Here is a 15535-nt window from a genome sequence, read left to right as displayed (position 1 = left end):
AAGATATTGGTGTCGTCGTATATATTATGATTCATGTAACAAACTGAACAATATGTACTTTGCAAATACATGAATTAATTATAATGGAAACATCCGACACCAGTGTGTCATTCGAGAGGACTTCAGCAGTGAAGTTCAACTCTGTTGTATAAGTTGTGTATGCGTAATTTGACTCTATTCATAGAAGAAAGACATAGTAAACATAACAAACCATAAAAGTCCACAAATTCTTTCAGTTGAGAAATGTTTGTTCTAGCCATTCACGTTTATAACAGAACAGCAACTTTAAGCATAAGATGACAAAACAAAAACTTGGACGATCTCATCGGTACGGTCAATACAAAGTGCGAATATCTCGGTTAATAACCGGTTGGAGGATTAACTAAACCTCACATGTAGCCCATAATAAATAAAAACCTGATTGTGCGTCTATTACTATTTAAAGCAAACCTTAGCAGACGGAAAATGAAAACATGCATATCAAAGGTGACAATTGGTTCGGATACCACACACATATAATTAATGTACAAGGGTCGCAACTTTCGAAATACTACTCGCTTTTCCTCAATTCAGTCAAATTAATATATCGACTATTTTATTATAAAATTTTATTAACTATTTATGACACTTGAACGTATGTCAGATTCACACTTAATGATTGTTTTGTGATGTTTTCATATGTATTTGATTAAATAAATATCCTTATTGTTTTTTATTTTAAAAAATGTAGCAAGCACTGTACGTTTGCAAAGCATGGTTTGAAAATTAAGCCCTTCTTTCATGTAACTTTGAAGATCGCAATTAATTTACTCCGTATGATTGCGCTTTCGAAATAAGTCGGGACTTGAAAAATGAGATCGTCGTTCAAAAGGTGAATGCATTAATATCCTACAAATAAAACAAATGTTAACGCTCTCATTGTACATCTTAATAAATGTAACAAAGCTATAAACAATGACATTTTGTTCATTGTTACAACCAATAAAAGTTGATAAAAAACTGTAAACTTAGTTGTTGAACTTGATTTGTTGCATCGCTTAAAAATGACAGAAGCAAATACCATTTAAAGGGGCAATGTAGGTTCAGCACTGATGTATGTTTGTAAAATTGATATCAAGATCACACGGTGTGTTTACATTTCGTTGAATAATATTGTGAATGCTTACATGTTTTTATAATCACGATGCTTTTTCAAAGTCATATACATGTTTTCCGAAACAAAAACATAACGTCTACATAACCGAGTAGTTTCTGGAAAATAATATAATATAAAACATTTTTGGTTTAAATTAGTTAATTGAAGTTTTTAGCATTCTGTTTTGGTATATTATTGCTATAAAACGGTCGGTTACATTAAGGTATGCTGAGTTGGATGCTGACGTGTATGACCTTTTACAGTCTTATGATTGAAAAGGGTCAACTTGCCTATACTTAGTAACACTTGTCAAGATTGTTTTTATATTGAGTTTGTTATATCAGTCACTTCGTAAAAATCATGCTTGGTAAATAGCTTTAAGCAATATACGTTTTTGTTGCATAGGAACATAGAACCTCGCTCTGCGAAAACGGGGCGGCTTAATGAATGAACGTAGCGTGCCATCACATATTAGCCTGTGTAGTCCACACAGGCTTATCAAAAACAACGCTTTCCACATTTACTGTATTTGTTTTAGTTTTAAAGAAATCTTTTGAAAGCGAAAATAAAGTTTAGATGGAAGTATCGACCTTCATTCGTCTGTGCGAACTGCAAAACGAAATACACTGACATATTGCATAACGTATTTTAATATCAACTGACATATGTTGCAATTTTTGGTATCTTTCGCGCATTACTGTTTTCCTATTATAGCAAATATACTACGAGATGTTTATAGCGTGACTTTGATACTTTTGTTGAATTTCGGAGAACGTGTTTTATCACCTTTCATAACGTCTTGATGTGTATTCAATGTCTGACATCATATGCGTAACCTCGTGATAGTAAGCTTGTTCTGAACTACGAATTAGTCGTTGATAAGGGGTCGATAGATATCATCAAAGATGGAGGTCAATATTAAACATCTCTTTAATACAGGAGAAAAAGTTGTTCTATTGGACATAATTTTAAACCAAATATTAAACTTAAACCAATGCATCGATAAGTATTCATATATTGTTGAAACAAAATAATTGCTCGAATGCATGGTATTCATTTTATTTAAAATGACCCATGTTTTGTATTTCTAACTGTACTATGGAAATATAATAACAGGTACGTATGCACAGACAGGTTGCATTTACCGTTGCCTTGTATACGTACTACGCAGGGGTTTATTTATAGTTCGAGTTTACTTCACAAATTAAGAACATAAAAAATTGCTATCAATTATATATTAAGTGCACATGATTGTGGTTCGATTAAAAACTTGTTATTCTAATTACTGTTCATAAATATTACATCACGATAAACATTGAAATTAAACCCATGAGTACTTCGTTATCATGTACGTAATTCAATCAAACAAGCAGTGTAACACATGAGATATATCAAATGTTAAATGGAAATACAATATGCTGTTTTTGTTGTTTGTTTGTTTGCTTTTTGTTGTTGTTGTTTGTTGTTGTTGTTGTTGTTTTTGTTTGTTGTTGTTTTTTTTCCATAATTAAAAACATTGCAACTCGACACAAGATTTCATAACATAGTTCGAAAAATTATCTTTTAGGAACGTTAACCTTTACTATAAAATACATAACTGTGATACTTTATAACAACACGCAGCAAATTGGGGGACAGTACTTTACAAAGGTATTATTAATGACTGGTATTTTGGCGCATGTGTTCAATATACAGGTCCGTAATCACTGTTAAAGACACACGCACAATCATTGTTATTTCTAGGGATGACAACGCATAGAAAAATTGGTAATCGAATATTTGAATATTTAAGTATTACAATAACAGAATATTCGATGTATAATCGGTATTAAATATATGTCAACAAGAACCGAAAATGTTTAATACTTAAGTATGAAACATTCTGTTACAAACATATTATGAACAAGTGCAACAAAATATAGATGAATACGCGTCATTATCTATTTACAGTCATCTAGAAATACATGTACATATTCTCTTCAAGTCAAAGAGTTGACATGCAAATGGTCCAACTTCATCATGGAATAACATAAAAATGACCGTCGAGTTCTACCGCGGTTATCTTGAGTAACTCACTTTAAACATTGCAGCTTTTTGACGCGCATGTATAACAGGGATGCAATGACATGTGTTTACAGTTTCGACGTGTGTAGAGGTAATTAACGATATAAATGCATGTTATGAGAACTTAATTGTGTATTATACCCTTGATAATATACACTTTCATCTACGGGATTATTATAAGTAACAACAATAGTAAAGCACAACAACAGATGGGTCAAAGATTAATTTTGACACCGTGCCTATGTACTTCAGGTCCTTGGCGGTATGGAAAACGTTTATAATTACAGACAATTAGTTGCAATCCATTTTTACATACTCTTTTTTAAATATGATATATAAACACATATTCAATTAGAAAAACATATTATTACAATAATTATTAATTTAATTTCATTTATATTTATTGTATTTATTTGCCACTCCTTCTTTTTTAAATCCATTATGTGGTGTGAGTGAAATGTGTACCGGTACGTAAAAATGCATTCGTCATAACCGATATGTGAGTTTTTTGTCGAAAACATGGGCGGATGTATGGCCAATTTGAGTCTTTTCTCCAATCGCTGCATCAGGTGCAGCTGACATCATCGCAAGCGCTTTATGTGTCAGCCTATCCTTAGTGCATCGTGAGCATATCGTGCGTCGATCTTACGTCAAGCGTACAATGTTTTACTGTATATCAGTTATCCAGGTAAGAATTCGCGATACATCTTTACTTTTTCACGGTGTAAAAAAGTTTAACGAATGTTTAATTTATAGCGTAATCATACACTTAGGCAGTCATGTTGTTCAGTAAGACAGAATGTAGTAACTACATCATGGATTCTAAAAAGCGTAAAACGCCTCCCAACGATCTTATGATGAAACTTATACTGCAGCTTATTGTAATAAAAACACAATCAAACAAATGTGAGTTTTTTAGATATAAAAAAATATTAATGGCGACTGACTGTGTTGGGTGATCTTATAAGTTCAACTCGCTTTGGTTATTAAATCACCACAATGACGTCTTTTTAGAATTATGAGAATACCTTATGCCAAAGGTCAAATACTTTTCGCTTTATTTCTTGTTTATGTACCTGTTTATTATGTAAATTCTGTATAAGTATACGAATTTGAGTGAATTGAGTTAACTTATGACACTTATGATTTGATGGCAAAATATACATGTAGTCAATATTCATATTATCAAACTTTATTGAATAATATGTTATACCACCAAAACACGTTGCAATATTTTGATTTCCTAACATTTCATTAATAAAATACATATTATAATACTTATACTAAAACGGCTCGTGCGAGGTCGTGTAATTGCATCGAAATTATTGTATTGTCCACATAACGGATTGTCGAATAACTAAGAATAGTTGTTTTGATGAAAGTGCTGTTTAACCTATGTAACCAAACGATTGCAAAATGTTGGTAAAGGTATGTTTTCCATTACGTCAAAGTAAAAAGTCATCGACCCTATGTAATATGCATTGTATAACAAAAGCATAGTATTGCCAATAAAATTTAAGTTTGTAAGAAAAAAAGATCCTTAATATTAACCTCAAAAGGAAAGTGTGTTTTTGCTATCCAATTTCTGATTCGGCTCACTAAAATAAAACTCTTAGTTTATGTTAACCATCAGCAAACACTCATTTAATTGCTGTTACTTCTTTTTGTTGATGTGCGTAATAACGTCTATAATTGGCTAATGTGGTTATGACTGAGCGTGCAAACAAGCGGAAGTTAACGCCAAACCACATCAGGATTTACGTTACGTTAAAAAGACGGATTACGTAATTTAGTTTTTCCCCGCGTGTATATCTCCGGTTTGTCAAACAACTATTGGGTTTTCAAGTCGATCAATTAACTGAAAATATTAACGTTGTTTTACGTTGTAAAACGTCACTGTGATCAACATATTACTAAGCCGCATCATATCGTGTGTATAAATAAATATGAAATCACATTATACGCGTAATATTGACATTCTATGTTCTTCGTAGTGGCAAAGAAACTTGTGATTTTGAATCCATGATTTAGACAACAATAACGTACGTACATTTATTCACATTCTGTTCGTTTAGTATTTAGAAACATGCTGTTTTAAAAATACTATATTCGTTCATAAATAAATTCAAACGTGGAACTCGTTAAGAATGCATTCACTTCAGCATTATAAAAAACATTTTAGCCTCGCTCTGGGAAAACTGGCTAAATGAATGAGCGTAAAATGTCGTCACAAATTAGCGTGTGCAATCCGCGAAGGGTAATAAGGGAGGATACCTTTCGCGTTTAACAATAATAAATAATAATAATAATACCAAATTTATATAGCGCTCTTTTCATACAGTATTGTGCGTTCAAATGTGCTTTACAAAAGAATCAATGGGCAATGACTTGAGTAAAAGAACATTAATTAAAGCCAATACTTAAAACAATTATACAAATTTGTGTGATCCACTAAGATTCGTGTTTTGCCCGAAACCGAAATAAGCAAAATACAAACCGTGGATTCTAAGAAATGCACAAAAACTGACATTGACTATGCAATGACTCAAATAAAAGAACAATAATTATGGTCAATATTTACAACAAATATGCAAATATATGTGATCCACTTAGGTGTTGTTTTTTTTTGTTTAATGGATGTTCCTTGGTAACTAATTGGCGGAGAGTGTCGTACCTGATAAGCCTGTGCTGACTGCACGATTTGACGACACTTAACGCAATTGCCATAAGCCCGGTTTTCCAAAAGCGAGGCACATAAATAACTGTAAAGTGCATTTAGTTATAAGCATCATTTGTTTATTATTCATTCGCGTAATCATCAGGGCAATTCATTTTTTACAAATAAAATGCAATTAATATAAGATAACATAACGTATTTTAAAAAATAAATTAATAAAACCTTATGCAAGAATGTGTAATATCAAATAGAATAATAGTACCTTTAAGTATGAATTATTATTAAAATATGCAATTTTCTAATGTTCTTCATTGTTGCTCATTTCCAGGTTACACAAGATGTTTCCTCTTTTTCATAGAGCCCTCGCAATTTGGATGTTCCTTAGCCAAGGACTACTTCCAATTATAAAAGGTAAGTTCATTTGACATTATTTCGAGACTAGAATGAACATATGATCGGTCGTTCAGAAAGCGGCTCAGAAAGTTTTGACTTCATTGTTTTGTTCTGTAAGAAAATCGATTTCTGGCAAGGGGTATGTCAGACATTGTTCAAAAAAGATGTGCTTATAAATCGTTTAGTACGATTTCAATTGTACTCGTGCTCTTAAATTGTATGTTAACAACTTTTAAGATATTTAATTTGTGACTGTTTCACATTCTATTGATATGTTTTAATTGGAAAATACAATATTGCTAATATTAAAATGTCTAATTTGTTATTACAGGTAATTTGCTCAGCAACTTCCAGGAATTCGCCATGCTTAATTCAGCTGATACCAATACAAGCGGCTCTACTGACACATTCCCATCAGATGCTTTTCCACCAGATAACGTTTTCCCAGAGAACAACGATTTCCCACCAACAGACGTAAATCTGCCTGGACAGTTGCCATTTCCTTCAGATTTTAATGTACCCAATCCAGATCTGTCGGGTTTCAACCAAGGCTTGCCGATAGGTAACTCCTTTCCCTCAAATGCCACTGACAACGAAATCGGATCTATTTCGCCAATAACAACGGTAAACAATGGGGGAAGTATGTTCCCAACAGAGACAAACGATTTATTCGTCACTCCACTTGGTACCCCGTTAGACAGGAGTGTGGTAACGCCATCAAACACTGTGAATAAACCGAAACCAACCGTGGACTCGAAAGTGAATTTCTTTCTTCCGTGGATTCCAAAAGGGAGTTCGTTTGTCAATAAGAAAGACGGATCAACACAAGTATTTCAACCATCCGATAACTGGATGCTTGGCGAACCTGTAGGGCAGGCAAATTTCGGGGTCAATGTTTCGCCTGCGAAACCAGTTTCACCAACTGTGTCCAACCCAGGTCCAGTATTTGGTTCAATGCCAGTGAACGCAATTTCATTGAATCCGAAACCTATCACATCCATACAGTTGCCAATACCTATTGGTCCTGTCGACCAGCTACCTTCAGCCGAGAAAACTTTTAATCCGGGAAAACCAGTTGCAAACACAGGGATGCATATTAAACCCATTCAGTTACCAAAACCAATCGGTCCTATCGACCACCTACCATTAGCCACAGTAACAAATTTCAAGCCGGGCAAACCAATTGGTACAATGGACATTAGCCAAGTCAATCCCATTAAAACGGGTGTATTACCATTAGGAACGGTTGGAATTCCGACAGGTTCTAAGCCAATTGTGGATACTATAAGTGAGGTTGGAACAATTATTTTGAGCGGACAGGATCTCAAACATGGTATTAACGACATATTGATGCCAAATGGAAATAATCTTGCGGACCAATGGGTCGGCGATATTTATAAAGGACGACCAAGACCAGTCGTTGTTGAAGGTATGCGTCTAATAACATAATACGTTATAACGGTTCAATTTCGCTTATTTTCAAAATAAGCTATTGTCGAAAACAATATTTGGTACATTGATGATGATTAATTCACCATTTAAAATGTAAGAAAAGGCTTCTAAAAAATCTAAAACATATATTATTGCTCTTGTTCGTGTTGTTAAGGTCTGGTTTTCTTTACATTGGTTATTTGATTGTTCGTGTATTTATGTCAACAAACTTATAAACGAATATATTCTTTAAGTAAATATCAGAGATTAAGATTCGTACACTCAATCTCAAATATTCTCTTTTTTCAGTAACCGAAGCCCCTATTACCGTTTTTTCGGCCTGTGAGGTATTAGGACAAATTTCTTTAAAAACTATGGGCCGAGACAAAAAAGAATACGCCAAGCTGAGAAAACAGTGCGCCCAAGAACGTAAAGAAGCGAGACAGACATTAAAAGAGCAAAAACAACTACTGAAAGCCGCAAAACAAGAGGAAGATAAAATAAATCAGGCCGTTCGACGAGAACAGAAGGCGATTAAACGAGAGGAAAGACAGGACAAAATTGCAGCAAAGCAGGAACAGAAGGCAGTCTTACAAGAACAACGAGCGGCGAAGAAAGAAGAGAAAGCTGCTTTGAAAGCATTCAAGCAAGATCATAAGGGTTCCGTGCCGGTGGGGACGGTTGATTTTGGTAAATTATATTAATTAACGTTTAATCGTGCTTATAAGATTGATTGAGATATAATTTGATGAAGTTTTGTGCTTTATATGCTTTGCAATTATTACCTTGCAACAAACTGAGGTCACGTGTCGTTCGTTCTACAATAGCCTACGTTGTTGTGTTTCGGAATATGGGCTCGGACAATTTTGATAGGAGACAATCTTGTAGAAAAAAATGAATATAATCTAAGTCTGAAGTGTATGGACCTTTTGGGTTGTTAAGCGCGGATTCGCTCGGTTGTGTCTGGTCGCCCGGAACTCAATAGTTTGTCTTTATTCTTTCCTAAAACGACTATGAAATAAAAAGGTATTCAATCGTTTAATTTATGTTAATAAAGCACACAATATCAGAGCTTTATTTTTTATGACAATGTTTACACAAAACTTTTTTTCTTTTTTTTTCCAACAAATTAACGTCCTTTTATAAAATGTTCTAGACAAAATCAGATACACAGTTATGTTTTTAATAAATGTCGGATGATTAAGCATAGATAGCATGCTTGCACCTGAATTTCTGTATTACGTTGCAAAAAAAACGTCCGTAAAAAAATTGCACTACTCTTCAATTACCGAGATTATTGTATGTGTGTTGTTTAAGTCATTTGAACGACACTGTTCAGCTGTGATAATGTACACCTTTTGGATGAATTATAATATTTCCTTGTTGGTATTTAGCTGCTGTGATATTCACTCTTTGAACACATCGTTATTTTGCTGTATAGCAAACGAATGTATGTTCACCGCTTGTTTCATTCCTTTGATGTTTTGTATACAGTTCGTGATATTTATTACTTGTGTGATTGTTACTTGTTTTGTTATATGTATTCTATATTAAAAATATTGCTGTCAGGAAGAATTCGCATTGGGGGTGTTTTTGCTTTATAGTTCACCTTTACACAATGTGCACGATGACAGCTTTGGGAATCGCCTTTTTTCCGTCGTGAGTCGTCTTTCGTGCATTGTGCGTAAACTTGTAGTTCAAACGACATATATTCTTAATCCGTTGGGAAGATTTAAACGACATTTCATATGAACGAACATTGTGCGACTCTCTTTCAAAACTGTCAAATTCGTTCCGGTCCGCTTCATTCGTCACCAGAGATATAAAACATACTAAAACTTTAAAACTATTCTTCTGAAACGTTAAGGTTTAGTGATATGATAATTTGTAACAGCGTACAGGAGTTGTACTCATTTTTTTAAATCACGCCCCTGATATCAAAACTGGCCTCGCTCAAAGGCCACATTATTTATATAGACTTAAATATTCAACAAATTACAACAAATCATCTTTGAAACCGCAATAGTTAGGGCTTTGGCGAGTAAGAACGTATATTGTCATCTACTAAGATTTTGCAAATCATGCCCCTGGGGTCAAACTGACCACGCCCCAGGGGTCACATGATTTATGTAAAGTTATATTACAAATTCATTTTGAAATCTTCTCCGAAACAAAACCACAAGTCATAGAGTTTAATACATGATAACATCAGATAAAGGTTATGTACACAATTTTCAAAATCATGATCTAAGGTTGTATTACAAATACTTGTTTTTCTTCTCAGAAACTCCGATGGTATGTAACATCGTATAGTAGTCCTTTACTAAGGTTGTTCAAATCATCTCCCTTGGTCAAAACCGACCACGACCCAGTCGTCACATTAGTTAGAAAGGTATAATGTCTGAAATCGCAAGTCCAAGAGCTTTACAATTTGCAACTTATATCATAAAGAGTCCTGAACCAATGTTGATCAAATCATGCCCTTTGTATTGAACTGACCAAGATTCACATTATGTTAAATGTGTTATATAGTTAATGACTATAAAAAAGTGTCCATCTCTAAAACTGTCAAGGATTTAATGTTCGGTATGTAGCAACGTTGTCTTCCACTACTCGTCTTCAAAGTATGCCTATGGTTAAAAACGTCCCACGTGGTCACCTGATTTTTTTGGACTCATAGAGAAAATAAATTCAAAAATTCCTCTCTGAAATCTCAATGGTCTATAATATTTTGTGTGTGATATTATATAGTGATCTTCTACTACATTTGTTTATATCATGACCCTGAAGTAAAACAATAGCCACGATACAGGGATCATGTGAGCTGTTATGACGTATAGAGTACATTAGTAAAAACGCATGAGTCAGAGGTTTCATTGGTCGTGTGCACAAGTGATATTCTACAAACTTATCCATGTGGTCAAATCTGACCACGTGACAAGGGGCACACGACTTAGAAATAGTTCAATCCTTAAATAATTCTTCCATAAAACAACAGGTCACAAACCTATGATTTTTGGTATTTAACATCAGACTGTGGTCTTGTACACATTTTGCTTAAATCATGCTCCGAGGGTCGAAACTGGCACCACATGGTTTATTAAGGCATGCATAGTAAATTACCTTAAACAATCGTCTTTTTGAAACCGCAAGTGGAACCGATTTATATGTAAGTGTATTATTTAATACTTAATATTTAAATATGTTCAAATCATGACTCTGGGGCGCTCCAGGGATCACATTATGTATATTGACGTACATGTACTCTAGTAACGTTGTTCTGTTTATAAATAATACATATATTTTTTTTATGTGTTTAAAGTTCAATGATAAACTCTTATACGTTTTGGTACTGCATCAAATTAGCATCTTCTCACAATTTATCCGTTAATAAAGGTCGGCGGCTCTACAATTAATCAGTAAGCTAAGAACTATAGATGAACAATATGTTTTGTAAACAAACTCGATTATTCATAATAAATCAGATCAAACCGTTTTAATTCGATAGCCATGAACCTATTTTTTGCCGGAAATATAATAACGTTTCGTTTACATTATTCGAATGTATTTCAGATTAGGTTTGTCACATTTATAATTGTTCTTAGAAATTTAAATGTTTGTCGTCATTTCACGACTGTCATTATAATATCATCCGTTAACTTCTATACTCTCATAACCAATTTGAGTTTGATCTCGTAAACGATCGATTGATCAATATAGTACATGTTTTCAAGCTGCATATAATTTAAATACTATGTCATACACCGAGGACTGACACGACACTTTATGTTTTAATTGTTTGATATGACGAATTTAAATGACTTTTTCTCTGTATATTGAGAGAACATTCTCAATGTAAAAATCTGCGCATTATTTGATCATTGTATTCGATATATAATGATGAAACATTTTGAATGCTGTGCGTTGCACTTAACAATTTACCATGTCAATGTCAATTCAGTTTGTAAACATAATGAAATTAGCTTTAAAACGCTTTAATTCTTTTGTTTTAAAAACGATAAAATGAGTATCCAGCTACAGAAATTCAGTATAAATGAGTTATATTGGTATAACACCTATTCACCGCACAGTATAATTGCTTCTTATGTCTTAGTCTTATCGTAATGATGAAGGCATTACGAAATTACTGAATTCAGCTTTAACACGTAAACGAAAGATTGTGTAGTACACAAATTGAACTCCATGCAATAAATTGTATGTGTAAATCTGTCGAGCCATGCTATACATGAACCATTTAATGTGGAATCCTATCAGGCGCTTCAATGTCTATGGACCAGAACCTGAATGACCAGTATATGTCTTGTCGAACCTCATGATACTCAGGTCAGACACAGCTGAAAATGAATACCATGAATGAACGACCATTAACCGCTTGGTCGAATTCCATGATTCAGATGGATGACTTATTACAATAGAAGTGCAAACAATTCACATAAACTTTGACCAAGTGCAGACACCACGCGCTCAATAATGCTATTCTAAATTAGGATTTGTTCTGCAGACATGTAACACATGTATTAACTCTAATTGTTTTCATTAATAGTACTGGAAAAAATACATTTTTTATATTGCAATTACACAGTCAAAAATATGAACTACTTATTGTATATGATAAAGTAACACTCAAGAAATCATTTCATGTTTTAGAACTATACATTTGATTACGTTTTCGTTAGTTTTTAGTGTTTTTGTATCATAAATTATCGTCTAGCTAAAACATATTTCTAAACAGGTTTCATTCTAGTAAAAATATGCATGTAAAACTAAGTGTGACATTTTTTATTTGTAATATTATTAAAGAGCTTTGTTGTTTATTAGTATTTCTTTTTTATTTGAATCTTGTTTTTTATTTGTCTAGTTTTTTTATTATTATGTTGTTATTATGTAAATTTGACAATTGATCCATTGCTAAAACTGTTGGTTATGAAACTTATATATCAAGCATTTACTTCAAACGCTTCGGTACTCAAAGGACGCCTACATAATGTGTGTAGTAGATGTGCTTTATAACATATATGTTTTTAAAGGTTGCTAATATTTATTGAATAACACGTTTATATTGATGTCATGTATGATGTTACTGCGTCCTGCTTTTTTAACTCTTACACAATCTATCCAGAGTACCAAATGAACGAGCCCTCGACATTAACAAAAATAGCCAAAATCAATTGATTTATTGTGTGACTTAAACAATGTTACTATTTATTTGTTTGTGTATCCATTTTAATATGCAGTAGTTCAGACACACTTATTGTATCAGCAAGCCTAGCCAATCTAAGCGTTAAACCAAATATAATTACACATGTTGATATGACTCATAATTAGTCGTATTAGTCTTATTGCATCAAATTTCGGGAAAATGAGTTAGAAACGTATATACTTCAAATACTTACACTATGTTATATGTCATTTATATGAAGATATCGGTATCTATTGGGAATATTTATTTTAATAGAGTTGTATTAAAAAAATCATTCGTCTCATGCATATTGGTAAATGTTCACGATGTGTTTATACTGAACCAGTTGTATGTAGTTTATGTTTAAAACAATATGCCCTTACATTTTGAATGTTGCATAAAACAAAGCATTTATTAACAATCACCTGTGTATCTCTTGTAATTTTTTGTGCGCATTTCAAGAAATAAATACCTAACGTATAAAGTTGGAGTTGTCGTTTACTGCATCCGATTGCAAACGTTTATCTGAGTAAAAAATAACTTTGTTGATGATGCGATACTGTTTAGTTCGAAACATTTGAACAATACTAAAAACAAACAAAAGAAAAGCACATTATATAGCTATATATACATATCCATGCTCCTGTTTCTGTTAAAGCTGCAAAAATATCAACTGTATAAATTGAATGAATGGCTATCTAAAGAGATGATTGGTTGAAATATTAATTTATTATTTATTTGATTTGTCTTTCAATTCATTCTTACTCTGCTTTCATAAAAAAAAACACGGAAATTAAAAAGTAGTATACTTTGTGATTTATGATGTCTTATGAGTAAATCTTAATGAATCAAAACTTATAGGCCTAAGTCTAGTGTACAAACATATCCCCAGATTTAATTCGAGAAAAAAACAACTGGTATTCGATGACGTCAAATAATAGTCTTACTTTAGACATTTTTATGTTAAGAGGAACAATTGTGACCCGATTCTTCATCTGCATATTTTCTGCTTTGCTAACGTAAAGGCAGAAAACCCTTGGCGAATGTTCAATGCTTATTTTGTGCGTAAGATTTAATAATCTCCGTGGGTATCGATGAGTTGTTATGTGGTAGTTTAAACCTATTTACTTGAGCTCGATTGCATAGAAAGCCTAAGCATTTTTTAAACGCTCTCTAGTCCGTTTCCTGGGACTACAACCAGTACTTGGGATGTTTTGGGGAGATATAAAGATCGCTCCCGCAGTGGGGATCGAATACATGACCTTCCATTCGCTAGGCGGACACCATATCCAATACGCCACGACTTTTTATGTGTTGGTATCGAGGCACTGAAATTAGGACACGATTAAGTAATTATAATATTATGTACAATGATCATTACAGCTATTAAATACAGTGTACTTCAGTTCGATCAGTGTGCATGTGCATGTAGTTTTATGGAGGATGTTTCGTGCAATATGTTTCAGTCAATTTTGTTGTTGTTATAAACACAGTACTTTATCGAGATTTTCGTGTGTAATTACCATGAAAAAAACTAACACAGTGTTAGTTTCATTCTCAATGTCAGCATATTGCCACAAAATATGCAACGATAAAAAACTATTTTAATATGATTATTCGTAATGATTATGTCATAAACATAATAACTTTAAGATATGATAAAATCTTTACTGTAACACTAATTGCATCTTTTATCATAAGTCTGACAGTTTTCGTAATAAAGTAAAATGTGTATACTTAGTGCATCTTTTATATGGAAGGGTTTATCCGCCAGTACATGCTTATTGCTAAATGACAATTTCATATTTCTAAATAACAATTGTTTTTGCTTATTGACAACTCCACATTGACATCCTTGTATTACAACTTGCATTTGAATTTTGTTACATTACAATTGTATGTTTGTTTCTTTCATTTGCTGTAGAAAAAAATCATTGTTTATGCGCATTTAGCCTTATGTTAAGTCCCTTCATGAATATCATTTGTTTTTGGTGTAATGAAATTTGCGTTCAGCTTTGCAATATTAAAATGTTAATTTATACTACTGCTATTTACCTCTGTGCTTGCCTAAGTACATTTTACTTTGTTGCTGCTTCGACGATCTTACTATGCATGTACAGTGTTATTTTATTACATTGACCCAATAATACATTTGACGTTCTAGCGCAAATTATTACCGGTATACAGGGAGACAACTCTGGCAGGTGTTAGATAATTTCCGGCATGTAGACTACTTTTGTCGAAACAATTATATTGGCGTCCGAGCTTGTTTTGCTGATAGTACATACCGCAAATAGATGTATTCGTTCAGGAAAGTTTATTATAAAGTAATGATTACGCGTGTATGGTTGCCTTTATAGGTGCGTGCGCGAGTGAGCGGTGGTTGTGTTTTGAGCGTTCGTGTGTGTTTCTATGCTTATGACGATTGTGCGAGAATATATTGCGAAGCCCCTTTTTACTTTGCGAGATCAAAAGGGGAGCGGAGTTCCCGGAGGAAAACCCACCTGCCCAGTATGTGAGCAACAACTAAACCCACATGCACCGAATGGGTTCTATCAAGTCCGCCTATGTGAGAAGCGAATGTTCAAAGCACCACTCTAGCTTGATAGTCACGCGATACTCAAATAATTATGTC

The 15535-nt window shown here is 33.3% G+C and overlaps 2 protein-coding genes across 4 annotated transcripts in view; one reads left to right on the top strand and one right to left on the bottom strand.

Moving 5' to 3' along the window:
- Positions 1–15535, bottom strand: part of LOC127855160 (uncharacterized) — a 99027-nt gene that overhangs the window by 12497 nt on the left and 70995 nt on the right. The gene's annotated exons all lie outside the window — the stretch shown is intronic.
- LOC127855158 (uncharacterized) overlaps positions 6169–15535 on the top strand; it is a 112766-nt gene continuing 103399 nt past the window's right edge. The window contains exons 1-2 of the mRNA XM_052390563.1: positions 6169–6287; positions 6601–7698. Of these exons, the coding sequence (XP_052246523.1) occupies positions 6215–6287; positions 6601–7698 (1171 nt within the window). The 5' untranslated portion in view covers positions 6169–6214. The remainder of the gene's footprint in view (positions 6288–6600; positions 7699–15535) is intronic.

This window comes from Dreissena polymorpha, chromosome 13, assembly GCF_020536995.1.
Source record: "Dreissena polymorpha isolate Duluth1 chromosome 13, UMN_Dpol_1.0, whole genome shotgun sequence".
Classification (NCBI taxonomy): Eukaryota; Metazoa; Mollusca; class Bivalvia; order Myida; family Dreissenidae; genus Dreissena; species Dreissena polymorpha.
Note: the sequence above shows the minus strand (reverse complement) of the source record. Positions and strands in the feature narration are given on the sequence as shown.